The sequence below is a fragment of the Dermochelys coriacea genome, chromosome 1 (genome assembly GCF_009764565.3).
Source record: "Dermochelys coriacea isolate rDerCor1 chromosome 1, rDerCor1.pri.v4, whole genome shotgun sequence".
NCBI classification, from domain to species: domain Eukaryota; kingdom Metazoa; phylum Chordata; order Testudines; family Dermochelyidae; genus Dermochelys; species Dermochelys coriacea.
In genome coordinates this window covers 159,508,932-159,527,560 of record NC_050068.2, presented here as the reverse complement: position 1 = coordinate 159,527,560, position 18,629 = coordinate 159,508,932, and the positions used below count along the sequence as shown (strand labels likewise).

The following is an 18,629-nucleotide window of genomic DNA, read 5'->3' as shown; positions in this document are numbered from 1 at the left end:
AGGGCTTCTACATCCATAGTGGCTAGGATGGTGTTTTTAAGAAGATCACCAATGGACTGTAGTTTCCTCAGGAAGTCAGTGGTGTCTCGAAGATAGCTGGGAGTGCTTGTAACGAAGGACCTGAGGAGGGAGTCTACATAGCCAGACAATCCTGCTGTCAGGGTGCCAATGCCTGAGATGATGGGGCGTCCAGGATTTCCAGGTTTATGGATCTTGGGTAGCAGATAGAATACCCCAGTTCGCGGTTCTAGGGGTGTGTCTGTGCGGATTTGTTCTTGTGCTTTTTCAGGGAGTTTCTTGAGCAAATGCTGTAGTTTCTTTTGGTAACTCTCAGTGGGATCAGAGGGTAATGGCTTGTAGAAAGTGGTGTTGGAGAGCTGCCTAGTAGCCTCTTGTTCATACTCCGACCTATTCATGATGACGACAGCACCTCCTTTGTCAGCCTTTTTGATTATGATGTCAGAGTTGTTTCTGAGGCTGTGGATGGCACTGTTTTCTGCATGGCTGAGGTTACGGGGTAAGCGATGCTGCTTTTCCACAATTTCAACGTCGGCGGAAGCAGTCTATGTAGAAATCCAGGCTGCTGTTTCGACCTTCAGGAGGAGTCCACCCAGAATCCTTCTTTTTGTAGTGTTGGCAGGAAGGTCTCTGTGGGTTAATATGTTGGTCAGAGGTGTGTTGGAAATATTCCTTGAGTCTGAGATGTCGAAAATAGGATTCTAGGTCACCACAGAACTGTATCATGTTCGTGGGGGTGGAGGGGCAGTTCCTCATGCATTCCTACAACTACAATACCCACCTGCTGAAGTGAAGAAACAGATTGACAGAGCCAGAAGAGTACCCAGAAGTCACCTACTACAGGACAGGCCCAACAAAGAAAACAACAGAACGCCACTAGCCATCACCTTCAGCCCCCAACTAAAACCTCTCCAACGCATCATCAAGGATCTACAACCTATCCTGAAGGACGACCCATCACTCTCACAGATCTTGGGAGACAGACCAGTCCTTGCTTACAGACAGCCCCCCAATCTGAAGCAAATACTCACCAGCAACCACACACCACACAACAGAACCACTAACCCAGGAACCTATCCTTGCAACAAAGCCCGTTGCCAACTCTGTCCACATATCTATTCAGGGGATACCATCATAGGGCCTAATCACATCAGCCACACTATCAGAGGCTCGTTCACCTGCGCATCTACCAATGTGATATATGCCATCATGTGCCAGCAATGCCCCTCTGCCATGTACATTGGCCAAACTGGACAGTCTCTACGTAAAAGAATGAATGGACACAAATCAGACGTCAAGAATTATAACATTCAAAAACCAGTTGGAGAACACTTCAATCTCTCTGGTCACTTGATCACAGACCTAAGAGTGGCTATACTTCAACAAAAAAGCTTCAAAAACAGACTCCAACGAGAGACTGCTGAATTGGAATTAATTTGCAAACTGGATACAATTAACTTAGGCTTGAATAGAGACTGGGAATGGATGAGTCATTACACAAAGTAAAACTATTTCCCCATGGTATTTCTCCCTCCCACCCCGCCCCCCACTGTTCCTCTGATATTCTTGTTAACTGCTGGAATTAGCCTACCTTGCTTGTCACCATGAAAGGCTTTTCCTCCTTTCCCTCCCCCTGCTGCTGGTGATGGCTTATCTTAAGTGATCACTCTCCTTACAGTGTGTATGATAAACCCATTGTTTCATGTTCTCTGTGTGTGTGTATATAAATCTCTCCTCTGTTTTTTCCACCAAATGCATCCGATGAAGTGAGCTGTAGCTCACGAAAGTTTATGCTCTAATAAATTTGTTCGTCTCTAAGGTGCCACAAGTACTCCTTTTCTTTTTACAATATTATAATATATCCTGCTTTTTCCATCAAAACTGAATGTTGGTGTATTTTTCTTCTCTCCTCCCTCCCCCTCCCAAAACCTCTTTTGTTACTGAATGGAGCAGAATAAATGAATTGTGCTTAAGGTTGCCCCATTCATTTTGTTACATTCAGTGTCAAAAAGGGAAATAAAAAGGGAGGAAGAGAAAAAAAAATGAACTTTCAAAACTTTAAAAACTTTTCCAAAAAATTGTAAAAATTTTCAATGAAGTGAAAAAATGTTCCATTTCAAACCCAGAAAACCAGAAACAACTTCAACATTTGGAAGTTATTTGCAAAGTTGTTTCCCCATTTTTGGACTAAATGATATCTCTCTTCTCTTTGGGCCTTGAAATATGGTGAACATATTTGGATCAAACTTCAGAAGCAGATGGTTATTCTGAGGCCTGCATACCAGTCCAATGACCTTCCTCCCCATTTCCAATAACTTCCATTGTGATATTAAACAGGGCACTGGAGGGACAGCAGCCCTGTGGTGGCAAGCCATGGTACCCAAAGATGAAATTCCATTACTTTCCTTTGAGGGTATTGGGGTTGTCTCGTTGGAACATTTTTCATTGTTTTAGATTCACTGGTATGTCTGCATTTATTGCCACATGTCTCATTCCGAGGCCGCTTCCAAAGCCAGATTAACCCAGTGCTCGGTTCTGTCCTGGTCTTTTGGACCCTCACTCACTCTCTTGAGCCATACAGCGTACAGCCACATTTTCTTTCTAAACTAGTTGTGCAATTCTCACACCTGCTGGTTTTAAAAGCAATAAATCTAAAATGGCCCAATAGATTGTCATTAAAATAATGTTGCACCTACAAGACCAAGTTCAGTCCAAAAATCATTTTATGGTTGTCTTATAAACTCCCAACAATATTTCTGAACAGAAATGTTGATAGATCTCTATAAAAAGTACCCATATATTAATTGTAATGTGGAGATAATGGTGTTAACGATAAATTTTAAAACGTCCCTCAAACCTCAGTTGCATGAATCTTGGATGTGGTACTGTAGGACAACAAAGCAGTCTTAACGAAACAAGCAGGGCATGCAGATATGACCATATACTTCAGTGTTCCTCATTAATACACTGGGTTGAAGCCAATACCTACTTGCAACTCAGCAATTTGAGAATCTTATGCTCCTGCAATCAGAACGAAGGTGAAAAATGCCTGTGTATTTAACTAAATAGGTTCCGATTAGGAATGCAAAAATGGCATTGATTTCATTTAAGAGGAGCAGCTTGGATGAATGGCATAGTTAAACTGCTACATACAAATCATCTCAGCTCTAACAGTTTTAATTCAGGAGAAAATACAATAGTCTGCACAAATGTTCTGAAGGAATTTGTTAACATACAACATGTTAACTTAATTGAACTGAAATATTTAGTATTCCTTTCTCCATACAAGAGTCTGGGGAAGAATGTGGGAAATTAACAGTACAGTAGAAAACTCCAGCTAAGCCATTTGACTTCCACACATGAGTCAGATAAGGTATTAACTGGAGAGATTAGAATGAGACTTGTACTTCAGCAGTGCATGTCATTTGTAAAGGACATGAGTCACAAAGAAGAAAGGAAAGAAGTCTCCATTTTTAAATGCAATTCATTTTCAGTGATTAAAACAGACAGAGAATCTTCATTTTTTTCTGACATATTTAGGGCATTTTTAATACTTGTTCATACTGCTTCCTTGTAGTGATTTATTACTAGGCAATATCACACACAGTAAGAAAATACATCTGAATAAAATGAAGCAGCAAAGGGCAAACAGTTTTATTTGATTTTTACTGACTATATTTATCAGCAATGATTTCCCATTGCATTTCTTTTAGCAAGCTTGATATTCTAAGTCTTCCACACAGGGAACTCCAATCCAAGTCAAGGGAGTTCTGGCAATGGCAATCCAAATCACAGAGAGCATGTAGGATTAGGTCTACACAAGACAAAGCAGAGGCATTCTCACCACAAAACTGTGGCCATTGTTCTCTCAGTTCTGATTTTTTTCATGTGTTTGTTGAAGGTGATGGGGAAATTAACTGAGAAAATGTATAGGATGTGAAACTTTTCTTCTGCTAATCCAGTACTTATAAAGAAATATATGAAAATGAAGGCTCAAAACCGAGGACTACACATCAGGAGACCCAATTTCTGTTCCCAGTTTTGCCACAGAGTCTCAGAACTAGGGCATTTCAATAAACCGCTTTGGGTCTCAATTTCTCCATACGTAAAATGAAGATAATAATACTAATACCTCACAGAGCCTTAATATTTGTCAAAGAGAGATTTTCAACTGATTTTCATCAGGACTTGTGTTCCTAAGTTCCTTAAGCATTTTTGAAAATCTGGCCCAAAGTACCTTAAGATTCTTGGATGGAAGGCCCTACTGAACTGCAAAGTATTACTATTAATAATGCTATTTCAGTAACAAAGTTATAATGGATATGAAAAACAGGGTAGGCAAAAGTAGTAGAGAATTTTTTAAAATCCTTTTAAAAATTAGCAAAGCACCAGAGAATGTACATATTTGTTCCACTAGGACATTTAGGGGAGATCTTTCTATTTTCCACCAAATGCTGAGTATTTGTTGCACCTTTGGTTGTACTATCTGACACTTTCTATTCTTTTTTGTTTCTGTTGCAAAGTTCTAAAGTTGCTTTTTGGCAAGGCATATAATTTCCACTTGGATAGAAATGGTTGGGTTTTTTCACTGAATGTTGTTAAATATCAGCATGGGGTTATTTTCAGGAACAGAAAAATTTATGAAACACTAATATGTTTATGAAACCAAAAATGTTTGGGGAAAAAAAGGCCATGAAGCTCACAAAACCTCTTACTTCACCTGTGTTCCCAGCCTTGCATTCCATATTTAAATATAACATGGTGCAAGTGTATTTAGTCTTTGATACATTCCTTGGTGTTTCACTATATTCTTTTTTCCAACCTCTCCCTCACTCCATTAATTGCTTATGCTTTTTTATTGCAGGAGGAGTACTGAGAAAGTTGAATGAGACTTCAGATAAATGAATTGCAATAAAAAGTCATGCTGCATGCACATATAAAAATTATAAGGCGGCTGAATATACAGATGTAAGACTTCACACAGATAGTTTGTTTTAAATGAGAAATTTGCTTCAAGGCAAGTTATTTCATTTGTAAGGACAATGTCTTCTTTTTTGCATTGAATAGTATTTTACATAGTTTAATCCTTTTTTTAAAATGCACATACTATTTTTTACATTTAAAGGACTGCCATCACATGAAATCTAACAAATTTTTTAAAAACAGGAGATAAAAGTCATTTTGCACATGGCACCAATTCATTCAGTCAAATTATTGTAATAAAAATAAAAACGCACAGCAGATTTTCTATTTTCAGATAAATGGTTCTCTTTCTTCTGTGTTGCCTGACTTACACAGAATGCATAAATGGTCAAAGTAAACAGTATAAAAATAAAGAAAAATATTTTTTCCACTATTATCTCTCAACGACTGCTTTGAGGGTTACTTTTAGCAGTGTAGAAAAACAAAGCATAGAAATGTGATTTTTATATTGTGTCCCTTTAAATAAACCCCTACATTTTATTATTTATATAAATACCAAGGTGTTTTAAAAAAACACACACAAAAATGACAAGTTCCAAAGAGATTTTTTTCGTTCCAAATTCAACTTATTCCCTGACTCTGAATACCTTTCTCAGAGTGTGTCTGTAATGTGGTGTCCTCCTTTTGGAAACAAATGTTTAGAAGGAATTTATTTTTTCCACAACGAATATGATCAGAAAGAAAAATGCTGTAAGTCAACTTTGTTTTCTCTGCTGAAACTGGTAACCCCTGAACTGAGTTGCTCTGACCTTCCACAAGTAGCAGGGTGATCGTTCTCAGGGAATTTATGAGTATCACCATCTATTTGAAAAGAAAGCCCATGGATAAAAGAGGAAAATTAATTTGAATGTACAATGAGCGTGAACATAAAGTGCTGGGCCATTCCCCAAATGGAATTTAGCCAGATTTGATCTCTAGGCACAGAGCCAGAGACAATGTCCTACTGGTTGTACATGCTATATTTTTCAGATGTAGATATTTGTCGTGTGTGGAGTGGGGAGGTGGGAGAGTCTCTTCCTCAAAGCAGGCTGACAGTAGGATTAAAGACCCCAGAGCATTAATCTTATCAACTGTCCATGTTACCAGACTCAAAACCAGGGCAGTAGTAAAGCTTAAGTTTTTAGATGGATCATTCCATATATCTTTCTCTAGAAAAACCACTGCAGTGTAATTAAGGATACATCCTTTAAAAAAAATCTGATTAAACTAAAGTTTATAATCTAAACCACAAAGATCTATTGAAAAGATTAATATTAATTCATAATTAGTTTCAATCAGTTCATACATTTCACTAGCATCAACCTACTCTCCACAGTGGCCCTCCACCCCAATTTTATTTTTATTATTTTTATTTTTTTAAATTCCCCATGGTTGCTTCTGACAGTAATCCAGATTTGGAAGCCAAGGCTCAAACACACACATTTAGAAATCAAGGTGACTGATTGTGATTGCCTGTGATATACTATTCAGAACAGCCTACTCAGATGGGGAAGTTGGGCTGGCATTCATGCACAGGTGTAGATTTTTTTCTCCTGAGAGGTCAAAGCTCATACCCCACTGCACTGCTGCAGAAGCACTCAATTAGACATGAGGACAGTGGCTCACCTGAGACATCAGCAGTGCAGATATGAATTTTTAACTCTTCTGTGCAATCAAGCATCAGGTTTTTTTCAGTCCAATTCACTGCACGAGATGGAAAAATCTTCGCTTTATATCAAGCTAAAATTCTTGTATTAATTATATCAATTTGCATAAAATTCAGATGGAGAAAAATGGCAGAACAGAGAACGTTAATACACATTTTTCTGAGAACTGAATTTGATTAGTTGGTTTTAAATGGATTCTGAATGTTAGAGGGACATATTGGAATAGACACAGGGCCGTTAAAATAGAAAAAAACAGATAAGCACAGGAAGAAAGACTGAACTGAGATAGAAAAAAAAATAGTTGCCATAGATATATACCTACATACTTCATTTCATGCACTCATAATTCTCTCTGGCAGCTGCATGATTAATTCAAAGATTTATTGATTTTTTTTTCCTTGCACAATCCTGCTGACCAGCTTTTGTTGACAGGTCTGTGTGGATCACACTATTCTGTCAGTTGAAAGTATGGCATTATGTTGGTCTCCGTGGCCTGGAGTAAACATTTTTACTACTTCAACATAAATAGGATTTCAGTGCATGATAAAAACAAACACCCTTTGTTTCTAACTGGGCAGATATGAACTAAAGAACCAGTAGCCTAAAAAAGCTGAGAAATATACTGAAAGTATAATGCATTTCTTTGTATTAAAATAGTTGTTTAGAGTTTCCCCTACAAGAAAGCCAATAGATTCAATTCTTCTAACAAATCACTGGAAAAAGCAAAGAAAATTTGGGACAGCGAAAAAGTTTTAACTGTTATTGTGTATATATGGGAAGATCAATTATCATAAAGCAAGAGGATAGTGCTTCCCCCAGAAAATTAGGAATATGTAGTTCATGTAAATGTTGCACAGACCACTAGTTTTAACACAACCTGTATTCCTAAGTAATAACTGATCATCTAAAACTTAGACTGACCAAATTATATCTATATCTATATCATCTATATCTATATCACTGCATTTTGGAGACCAAAGTGAAGAAACAGAAGAAAAGCTGTTCTTACGATATTTTTAGCCAGAGTGAAATCAGAAGGTACTATATATCTCAACAGAACTGATTTTCTAGTGATCTTTTCAGTTCAATTTTGACTCTCAAGAGGGATGGATGGATCAGTATAAGCATCTGAATTTTGGTGTCTGTCTGTCTGAACCTCTGAACATTTAAAGGTTTATTCATGGCAACAGTACTACACCCATTAATGGGGTTATTTTACTTCAACCAGTTAGACTGGTCAAAAAACTTCACCAGAAAATACTATTTTTCAAGCTTAATCAATGTCAATTGTTATGAATTCACTCCATATCAAAATAAAATACAGGTCAGACATCATTGCTAGTGAATGTTTCTACATTTTACCATTTTGAAATCACAGCTAAACCACAAATATATAAACTTGGAAGGATAAGATATTTATCAGTAAATGCCAATTTCACCATACACTTATAAATCAACACATATATATTTCCACCAATGATAACAGAAATTTACAGATAGGCAAAGAAAGAAAAAAAGTGTTTGAGAACTTAAGAGTTTGACTTAAGGATATTTACTTTGTATATTTTGACATATGATGTTGACAATTTATGTTTTAATGGTTATAAAGTTTTAACTTTTTGAAACTCAATGTTTACTGTCATTACATAATTATTGTCACCTGACACCTGCTCCCAATAATTTCCCACTATTATGAACATTTAAATAAATAAATAAAAATAGGAAAAAATATTGAAAAATAAACCTTGGTATTATCCATTAAAATTATTTAAAAATAAAAATCAAATTTTTATAGGACAACAGCTTTATGGCGTAATCGGTTCTGAGTAGCAAGGCATGCTTTCATTAAAATGAATGAGCTGATACATCAATTTCATCCCTTCATATCAAATCCAACAGTGATCACAGAATGTTTTTCTCAGGTCAGTTTCAGAATTTTTTTGGAATCATCTTGATAACCCAGAGGATGCTCAGTATCTATTCACCAGTATATATAAAAATATGTAAATATCTAGGAGGGTAACAAGATCCATAAGCAGCTAACAGCATGAGATTTAAAAAAAAATAATGCTATGATCACTATTTTTGAAAGAATTGCAAAGTTAGGGCTAGATCCACACAGATGAACAACCAGTCTGCATCTGTATTACACATCATGGGTTTGGGGCTTGAATGAGTAGAGCCCATGCACAAATTATAGGCTTGGACAGTATCTCACATGCACAAGTTAAAGGCTTGGACAATGCCTTGAACACATAAGCAAAGTCATATGGATCAAAAACTATCTGAGGAATTGTAAATAAAGAGCAGTAATAAAATTCACTGTGTCTGGTACAGGAAAGGAGTCCAATGAGCGACTGTGAAGTTTAATAGACCATTCTATCTTAATTGATATCTTTAATAAAGATCCAGTGGGGGGGAGGGGTAAATATCATGTTAATTAAGAGTGCAGAATATTTGGCAGTGTTATGAACTCCAGAAAGAGGATAGATATAATGGGAGACAGAATTGCAAGAATAATCTGGCAGGCAATAATATATGATTTAACCTGGAAAAATACAGATAAACTCAGGTATGTCTGGGGGAAAATAATCCAATGCATAGATATTTCCAGTGAGAGAGAGAAACATTGCTGAAAGTAGCAATTCCTGACTGTGGATATCAAATTAAACATTAGTGTACAAAATAATAAGACAGCCCAAAAAAATCAAAACCAAAAACCAATATAGTTTGGCACTTACGTCTTGTAACATGGATGTTTTGTGCAACAGGCCACCAGGCCTGTGCTGAGCTCCAGGAAGGGTTCTCCCATATATACTATACTGCAGCATTGCCATAGGCCATATATTAGAATCATCATGCAATAGTATGAGAAGGTGAAAGCACCTTTCTTTGTGGCACAGGTCAGGCCCTAGAACATGGTGCTACTTTCTGGGACCTTCAGTACCAGAAAGGTGTGGACAAAACTGGAAGGAGAACCTGAAGAGAAATAAAATTGATTAAGGACTGAAAGGACTCAGTCATTTGGAAAAACTAATTATTATTTATATATTTATATTTGATGAGGCTATAATGACTAGGGAGTGTGGCGTGCAATTGTCTATTAATATTCCAAGGATGGTGATACAATAAAGGGAGAGTGGTTGTAACCAGGAGGAATGGGATTAAATTAGAAAGAGACTGAGTGTCAGGAAAAGCTTCCTAATATTTGAAGACCTGACCCAGGAAGAAGCTCCTCACTATTTCTCCTTTCCCACTTGAGGAAGGAAGGAAGGAAGGGCAGTGCCCCTTCTCCTCTCCAAGGTACCCATGCCACCTCTTCTTCCCCCCTTTTTGTGCAAGATCCTTCCCCTAGAGAGGTTTGAATCCTGTCAATACTCCTATGCTCCTCACCTTTAAAAGGAAAAAAAAAGGCTGTGGAAGAAAGAGGGAAGAGTTTTAAATGAAGGAAAAAGAAAAATAAATAATAAAAAATGCCACTTGCTTCCTAGGCACTCTTCAGTACTGACATATCTACAGTACCTTCACTAGCTATGTCCTTTCCACTTACTGTAGTACAAAAAAGTAACCAAAGGTGGGGCAGATTTCTGCTCCCTGGATTTTTGATACATCCCTTTCTGATATATCCCTTGCTCCCTGCTCCAACCTCCCACAGGCATCCATCCACTTTCCTAATACTAAAAGGATGAAGGGGCTGGGGGTGTAAAGTCTGAAAGGTCAACTATTATCCAGAAAGAAAATAACTGTGCTACTTATGTCCACTCCATCTGTAGCCACTCTAAGAAACACAAAAACAGAACTCTGCTCCCAACTCAACTCTTGCACATATGCTCTGCAATGCTAGCTCGACAGCAAAAAAACATTCACTATCCGTGACCTTAAAGCCAATGAACCCTCTTTCCCTTTGTCTACATTATCAAAACACGATTAGATGACTGTGGATCTGGTGCTACCCCATAGCATCCCTACAAACATCACCCTGTCAGAGGGCCAGAACCAAAATCCATTGCTGTAAAACAGATTTCAGAGTGGTTAGTCTGTATCAGCAAAAACAACGAGGAGTCCTTGTGGCACCTTAGAGACTAAGAAATTTATTTGGGCATAAGCTTTCAAAACTTATGCTCAAATAAATTTGTTAGTCTCTAAGGTGCCACAAGGACTCCTCGTTGTTTTTGCTGAAGTAAACAGAGAGACTCACATTGACTCCAGTGAACTTTAGACCAGGCCCAGAATGCACAGAAACACAACACTGTCTCACTCCTAAAGAAGAAGAATCTTCCCTGGGAAAAAAAATCAGAATATTTAAAGTGTATCCCTTATTTGCAAGTCAACAAAATCCAAGTTAAAAGTCATGCCATACAACTGACCTCCAGATCACGAAGGTTTTCACAGAGAAGCTGAGAGACACTGTGGAAGAGTCCCAAAAATTCATTGCCCTAGGAAATTTCAGGCCTATAGAGATGACACATCTGATACAATGGTCCAAAATTTTCTATGCACCTATAGATCATGAATCGCTTGACCAACACATGTAATTGCTCACACCCTAATCTAAAAGTGGATATAGGAGACGGAAGTTCCTCTCTATCTTGATTGGATCACTAACCCCTTCAATCAGACATCATAATCCAAATTCACAAACAGGAAACCTTAGTCATCACGGTCTGTCCTCAAAGACTAACAGATCCAGTTAAATTCCAAGGCTTCCTTATGAACACCATAGCCAACTTATGGACAAAGGAGAGGAAAGTCTGGTGAGACATTATTCCTCCCTGTGTCTAATGCTATTGACACACTCGTATCTAGACATATCCTCCCCCACCCACAGTTTAGCATGGTTCTCAGATGATCAGACTCTGATACAATGTAATGGAAAATATAGATGGAATAGATACTGTACATCAGTCAGTGGAAGATTCTCCCATAAATGGGGGAAACAACATTTACGTAGTTCAGTTTTAGCTGACTCAAGCTGTCACAGGAGAACATAAACACAAACTTGCATTGGCAGGAGAGGTATACAAAACCTAATAGATCCTTCCTATCTCTAATTTCTATCATGTGGTACTCCCCTCTTTAAACTCTACTACAAAATGTAGAAAAAGTTGCAAATGCAATAACCAGGCATTTCTTAAATAATGCAGTAAGTTACTCTTCCCTAATGGTTCCTTAGGAAAATAACTTTGTTGAAAGATGATGTCTGTCTGTATCTGTATGAGTTTCCCCCTCCCTCCCCCCCGCTGGTAATGGCTCACCTTACCTGATCACTCTTATGTATGTATGGTAACACACATTGTTTCACATTCTCTGTGTATATAAAATCTCCCCACTGTGTTTTCCACTGAATGCATCCGATGAAGTGACCAATAGCTCACGAAAGCTTATGCTCAAATAAATGTGTTAGTCTCTAAGGTGCCACAAGTACTCCTGTTCTTTTTGTTGAAAGAGAAAGCTAAGAAGCAATATCAGTTTTAGAGATGAGTGAGCTCTACAAGTCTGCAAGAAGCTTGGAAAACACATTGCTGCAGCAAACTTAAAGTCCAATCCTGAAAAATGCTGAGCGTCTGTACTTCCTATTAACATCACCAGCAATCAATTGAAGTTGCAGGTGCTCAGCAACTCTCAAAATCATTCCCTGAAAAAAAGGAGGAGACACCTGCCTGTGGCATTTTTCTATGTAGTATTACAATTTAAAAGGAGTATTTTAATTCCTTAGTTGCATTATTGATATTACATTAGATTATTCAAAAACTCAACATATGCTTAAACTTCTTTTACTGTCACCATCAGGTCTAGCAATTTAGATTTTTATTCTGTTCAACTTGGACAATGAAAAATTTTAGAGCTAGAGCATTTGAAATGATGTTATATGGCTGTTGATTGTTAGAGAGAATTTTGGATGCATTCAAATCTGGATCTCATCTTTGTATGTGGGACCACAGACAATATTTCTAAAGGACTATAATTTATATAGAAAATTATCTACATTCATGCATAATATTAATTAGAAAATTTAACCCATTTTAGCCATGCAGAGCACTCACTATTAAGGAGAAAATTTTTCTCCCCAAGGACTTTGAGATGCTGCCATAATCTCCAGATATAAGTACAGGTGAAAACTTTAGTTCTGTCTCTTAGATACTACTATGTGGTAACTACTGGCAAACAGGACAGCTGAACATCAATCACTGCAATTCATAGAACTCGTGGTGGAAAGAGATCCAAGAACCCTTGGAGCCTTCTAAAGTTAAGACTTAAAGAATACGGTATAAATTATGCAATTCATTACATTAAATGCAGGTCATTGTGCATCAGTGACACATTCTTAAGCCTTGTTTCGCTGTGTCTAATTTATGGCCCATGGAAAGTGCAGAGGCTCAAAGACTCAACAGCTGTCATCCTCATGTCAATCAAAGCCCTTCAGAGACTTGTTTACCTTTCATAGTTCTATACCTTTCATTCAAAGCTGCTATTCTTTCACTGCTAATTAAATCCCCATCATGCACAATGAATACTGTCTCTTTTTTCTACCTTTTTTAAGGCGTCATATTTTTCACACAACTCAGATCCTTTCAAGGTTTGTTATTGGACAGGAAAAATTGGGGAATTTATGCAGGAGGGTCCATGCAGCTCTTGTTAACCTCATTATTAGTTACCAGCAGTCCTGTGCATTACATCTTTATTACACACTTGAGTTCCTATGGACAGCTTTCTGCTCTCAGATAACTTCAGTGGGACCTCCTTATGCACAACCAAAAGCAGAATCTAGCCAATAGATTATAAAGTGAGAGATGTCTAGCATGTTGCATTATTATAAAACCAACAAGGCTCCTACTGTCTGAGCTAAGACATATTTTCTAAGTTTTCTTCTAAAAAACTAGATTTTGGTACATATAATGAGCAGCAATGCTTTTAAAAGCAAGCAAGCAAGCAAGCAAGCAAGTGGAGAGCTGGTTTGACATAGAAAAAAAGACACCTAACATACTGTGTAATAGTGCAGCATCTGAAACAAGGATTGTGGCTCATTTGCACGTCCCTTTATTCTAAAATTCAGGATGGGGACTCCATATATTTAAGTATCTGAAACATTTACTCTAGATTATATCTGAAAGGATTGTATGCAAGTGTAACTAATTCAAAAGCAAAGTGACAGGTTTCAGAGTAGCAGCCATGTTAGTCTGTATCCGCAAAAAGAAAAGGAGGACTTGTGGCACCTTAGAGACTAAGCAAAAATCACTTCTATAACTAGAACATGCAGCACCTGTTAGTGTGTTGGCTTGTTTACCTTTTTTAGAAAGTCTCACACTTCCCTCCACGGGTCTACGCTTGCTGTCTTACTTGTGTGTTCTTCAACAGATAATCCTTATGGGAGATTTTATTTTCAACTTTCTCTCTTTTACCATATTGTATACTTAGTTTTATCCTCGTTTCCATGGCATTTTGTCTAATAAAGTCTGTGATAATCTCCAGTAAATATACATCCCTAGTAGATTCCTTGTAGTGTTTTCTGCTCATTTTAACTTTCCTTTCTGATGAAATCCGCTACTCACTGATAATCAGCCACATTTCTCTTTTAATCCTATCCTGCCACTAATGTTCTAATATTAAATTGTCAGATGCAAAAACATACTATTGCATATTTCTTATCAACACTTCACAAAAGTTGATCAGAGACACATGGGAAAGTTGTTCTCGTATTTGATACCAATGTTAGGATACATTTTCCCTCAAAATATTGATCACTAGTGGAAGACAAATCAATAATCCTGTTATGTTTTAGCATCCTATTCATCAGCACTGAGAATCCAAGACTTTGAGGTTAATCATATCCACCATTTGAGTTCATGGCAATATTATTGTTGAATTGATCATGGAGAGAAATAGAGGCAATTGTCTCACAAAAGACACCACTTTTTAAAAAGCTAGCACTGCTGCTAAAGTACTGTGATAGTAAACAGCAAACCCTACAATCATTCTAATTAAACTGGACTGATGTTCCCTGCCTCCCTTTAACACTGGAACCGAGGAATTCATCAGAACAACTGTAATTAAACATAGACTTTATATTTAATTTGTACTGTGACCACCTCAGGAATCAGATTTTCTAAATTATTTTACATGATATGGCAAGATACGCTAAACCACCTTTTAAAGAGCATCAGTTTTAATGGATAATTTTTACTTGCATTGTCACTGCACATGAATTTTTTTTTCAGATATACTATTGTAGGATCAGGGCCATAATAAATGTATTAAGGCTTCATTTTTAATGGCTTGCTGTACTGTTTCTAAAACAAATAAGTTTCAGATGTAATGACTTATTAGGGCAATCCACCCTATCCAGCTCATGGAAATGCAGTTCCGCCCTTTGTTTCTTCCAGGGACATAACCAGGCTGGACTTAATGGAGGAACAAGCCACAGAGAGGAATGAATGGTGATACTGTACTGCTCTCCATGTATACAAAGATGCTTTGGGATGAGAAGATGATTTTTAATGGATGCAGCATCAACAATTAAAAAAATAAAAAGTCCTATGAGAAAAAATGTTTAGGTCCAGTGGATCAGTAAAGGACCATTATTATGTTCCTACATAAGAATGGCCATACTGGGTCAGACCAAAGGTCTATCTAGCCCAGTATCCTGTCTTTCAACAGTGGCCAATGCCAGATGCCCCTGGGGGAATGAACAGAACAGGTCATCAAGTGATCCATCCCCCGTCACCCATTCCCAGCTTCTGGCAAACAGAGGCCAGGGACACCATCCCTGCCCATCCTGACTAATAGCCATTCATGGACCTATCCTCCATGAACTTATCTAGTTCTCTTTTGAACCCTGTTATAGTCTTGGCCTTCACAACATCTTCTGGCAAGGAGTTCCACAGGTTGACTATGCATTGTGTGAAAAAAGACTTCCTTTTGTTTGTTTTAAACCTGCTGCTTATTAATTTCATTGGGTGCTCCCTAGCTTTTGTGTTATGAGAAGGAGTAAATAACACTTCCTTATTTACTTTCTCCACACCAGTCACGATTTTATAGACCTCTATCATATCTTCCCTTAGTTGTCTCTTTTCTAAATTGAAAAGTCCCAGTCTTATTAATCGCTCCTCATATGGAAGCCATTCCATACCCCTAATCATTTTTCAGCCACTAGAAGGACAGATGTTGAAACCAGAGGCTTGACTAACTAGGTAGACTGTTTCTATGTACTATGTAGCCATTGTGGCTTCCAGAGGAGCAGCATTTCCCTCTACAATAGTAGGGAAGAAGCTGCAGAAACATATATTGTATTCTAGACTTCAGAATTATGAGCAAAACTGAGCCATCCAAAGATGTGGTGGTGTTCCAACAGGGTAGGAATCAGGCTGTGAGGAGACAAGTCATGTTGGGGTAATTTTTCAAGATGTTCTGAATTGATAATGGAGAATGAAGGAACTTTTAATATTAAATTATCTAATTTAATAGACTATTTTAAGATTAAGAGAAATTAAACAGAAACCCATGTAATTATATGTTTGGTTATTTTAATTGTATTATATATTATTTTAACAGGTTACAATAATAATAAAAAAGATATTTGTAACAGTTAATGGCTCAATCCTTTTTTTTAATGCCTGACCACAAATCACATCATCATGTCAACTGCTGTACTGTATCTGCGATCCCGAAATCCCAACTACTATAAATGGATCTGTGGAGGCAGGTCCTTGTGTTCAAGGGGGGTCTGCACGGGTGCAGGTTTCTACCCATGAAGATCAGATCGTTGGATCACAGCCCACATGGGACAATGTAAAAAAAGACTAAAGTGGATTTAGTGCACTTAAAAACTATACTGATATCAGTGGACAAGGTGACTGGTCACTTAAAAATACTACATTTCTGTACCAAACGAGTCAATTTTCATATTGTCCCAAAAATATCTAAGAAGCGACAAAACCATTTAAACAATAGATTTGCCAGAGACAGGAAGCCAAGTTTAGAATACAAGGTATATAGAAACAAAGAATTCCATTTCTGTCAGCACCACATTTATCCAAAACAGAGGATGGTTAACCTAGTGGAGGAATTTACAATCTTTAACTCATTTCAGCATATACTGTAGCATAGTATAAACATATTCTTAATATACAATGCACTGACATTTAGCTCTGATTATTGTCCCCTTGCTGCAATACTCAACAGCTGTATTTTCACATCCTGTGCATGTACATCATTTACTTGAGCATATAATAACAGATGTTAATGTTTATCTGCATAATACACATTTCAGTTGTAGTACAGCAACATGCACTTTCCATACAATACAGTCTATATACAGCATATGTTGTTCTATGGATTTCTTACATACTATTAGCTAGAAAATGTTGAATTGCTACAGTGAAATCCAGGCTCCCCTGAAGTCAATGGTAGGGCTCCCACCATTGACTTCAATGGGTCCAGGATTTTACTCCTAGACCCCAGTTTGGGAGGTTAAATCAGGTTAATGGGATGCTTTTTTTTTTTAAAAAAAGGGATCTTTGCTGCATCTATACATACTTTCAGTACATACTGTAGGTGTATTGTGGGCCCTAACTAGATAATTCAATTATTTGCATGACAGTTTGCAGTTTTCCAACAGCAAAGTAATTTTTCTGTATACACAGCAGTGCAGATAGTTCTTTTTATAAACATACAGTTTAACTTCAATATATGCATAAATATATTTGGAATACATCAAAGATATTATATTATGTCTGTGGATAGTATATAAGCTTTCACACTGTGAAAGCTTCCAAATATTGTCTATAGGCATACCTGGTACATAAATATTATTGAAATATAGGAGTCAATAGCACATACCATTTAAAACAACCAAAATAAATGTAACTCAAGATTTCTTTTACTCCATAACTAACTTCACCACTAGAAAACAATCACAACCCAACAAATAGATTATGACTCCCAAAACAAAAAAATTCTATGGCAAACCGAATTTCTTTTTAAAAAACATCAAGTCAACACTATGCCACAATGCCAAGAAATTCTGATTTCGTGTCTGGAATAAAATAAAAATACATGTTAATTCCCCTGGGAGGAAGCTAAAAAAAGCCAGAGCTGTCTCAAAGCTTCAAGTCACACCTAATCACGAGGATGCATCAGAGCTACATGTGCTATACATTAATTACGGTGGAAAGATGAAATATCATTCAGCTATAATCAACACAAAGGAACCATTGAGCATTATGGAAAACACAGAAACCATATCCAATAGGGAAAGAAAGCCATTAAAGCCTACCTGAGACAAGTGAGACTGTGTCTTTCTCCCAAGAGACAACAGTGATGTATGCCTCCACAGAGGAGGGGATAATGCACTTGAAGACCGCTACATTGCCTCTCATGGCTTTCTGGTCCTCCACACGAACTGTGTAGGGTTCCCGTAAAACTAAAATGGAAGAATAGTGAGTTTTTGTTAATGAGTGAGATGGTAAAGCCAATGTAGAATTAAACAGAAAGAAGTCCTGTAGGAACTTTGCTGGGAGGGCAGGGAGAGAGCCTGAGTGAGTGTCTGATTGGCTGCTAGCCTGCAGGGGGCGGGCATTAGGGTGTCTGTGTGTTTGCGTCAGGGAAGCCTGGCTGTTTAAAAATAGCCAGAGCCTCGCGAACCAGCTGAGCAGCGGGGACAGCAGAGCAGCTCACAGCAGGAGTTTGCCTGGGAGTTCGCCTGGAGTGAGCCCAGTGAGGCTTACATCTTGCCAACGTCTCTGAGGAAGCTCATAGTAGGTAGGTGATATGGAAGGGGGGGTTCAGCTGTTGTGACCTGCACTGGATGTGCCATGTTTGTCTTTCTTCCACAGGACAGAAGCGACTTTGTCTGTACAAAGTGCAAGCTGGTCTCCATATTGGAAGAGAAGATTGAAGGTCTGGAGCAACAGGTAACGACCCTGCGTTGTATACGAGAGACTGAGGATTTTCTGGACCAAACTCAGGATAGCCTTCTAGGGGCAC

At 37.7% G+C, this 18,629-nt stretch overlaps 1 protein-coding gene across 1 annotated transcript in view; it reads right to left on the bottom strand.

Moving 5' to 3' along the window:
• The window catches only part of DSCAM (DS cell adhesion molecule), a 636,299-nt gene that overhangs the window by 524,112 nt on the left and 93,558 nt on the right, over positions 1-18,629 (bottom strand). Inside the window, 1 exon segment of the mRNA XM_038408200.2 lies at positions 17,920-18,066. Within this exon segment, the coding sequence (XP_038264128.1) occupies positions 17,920-18,066 (147 nt within the window).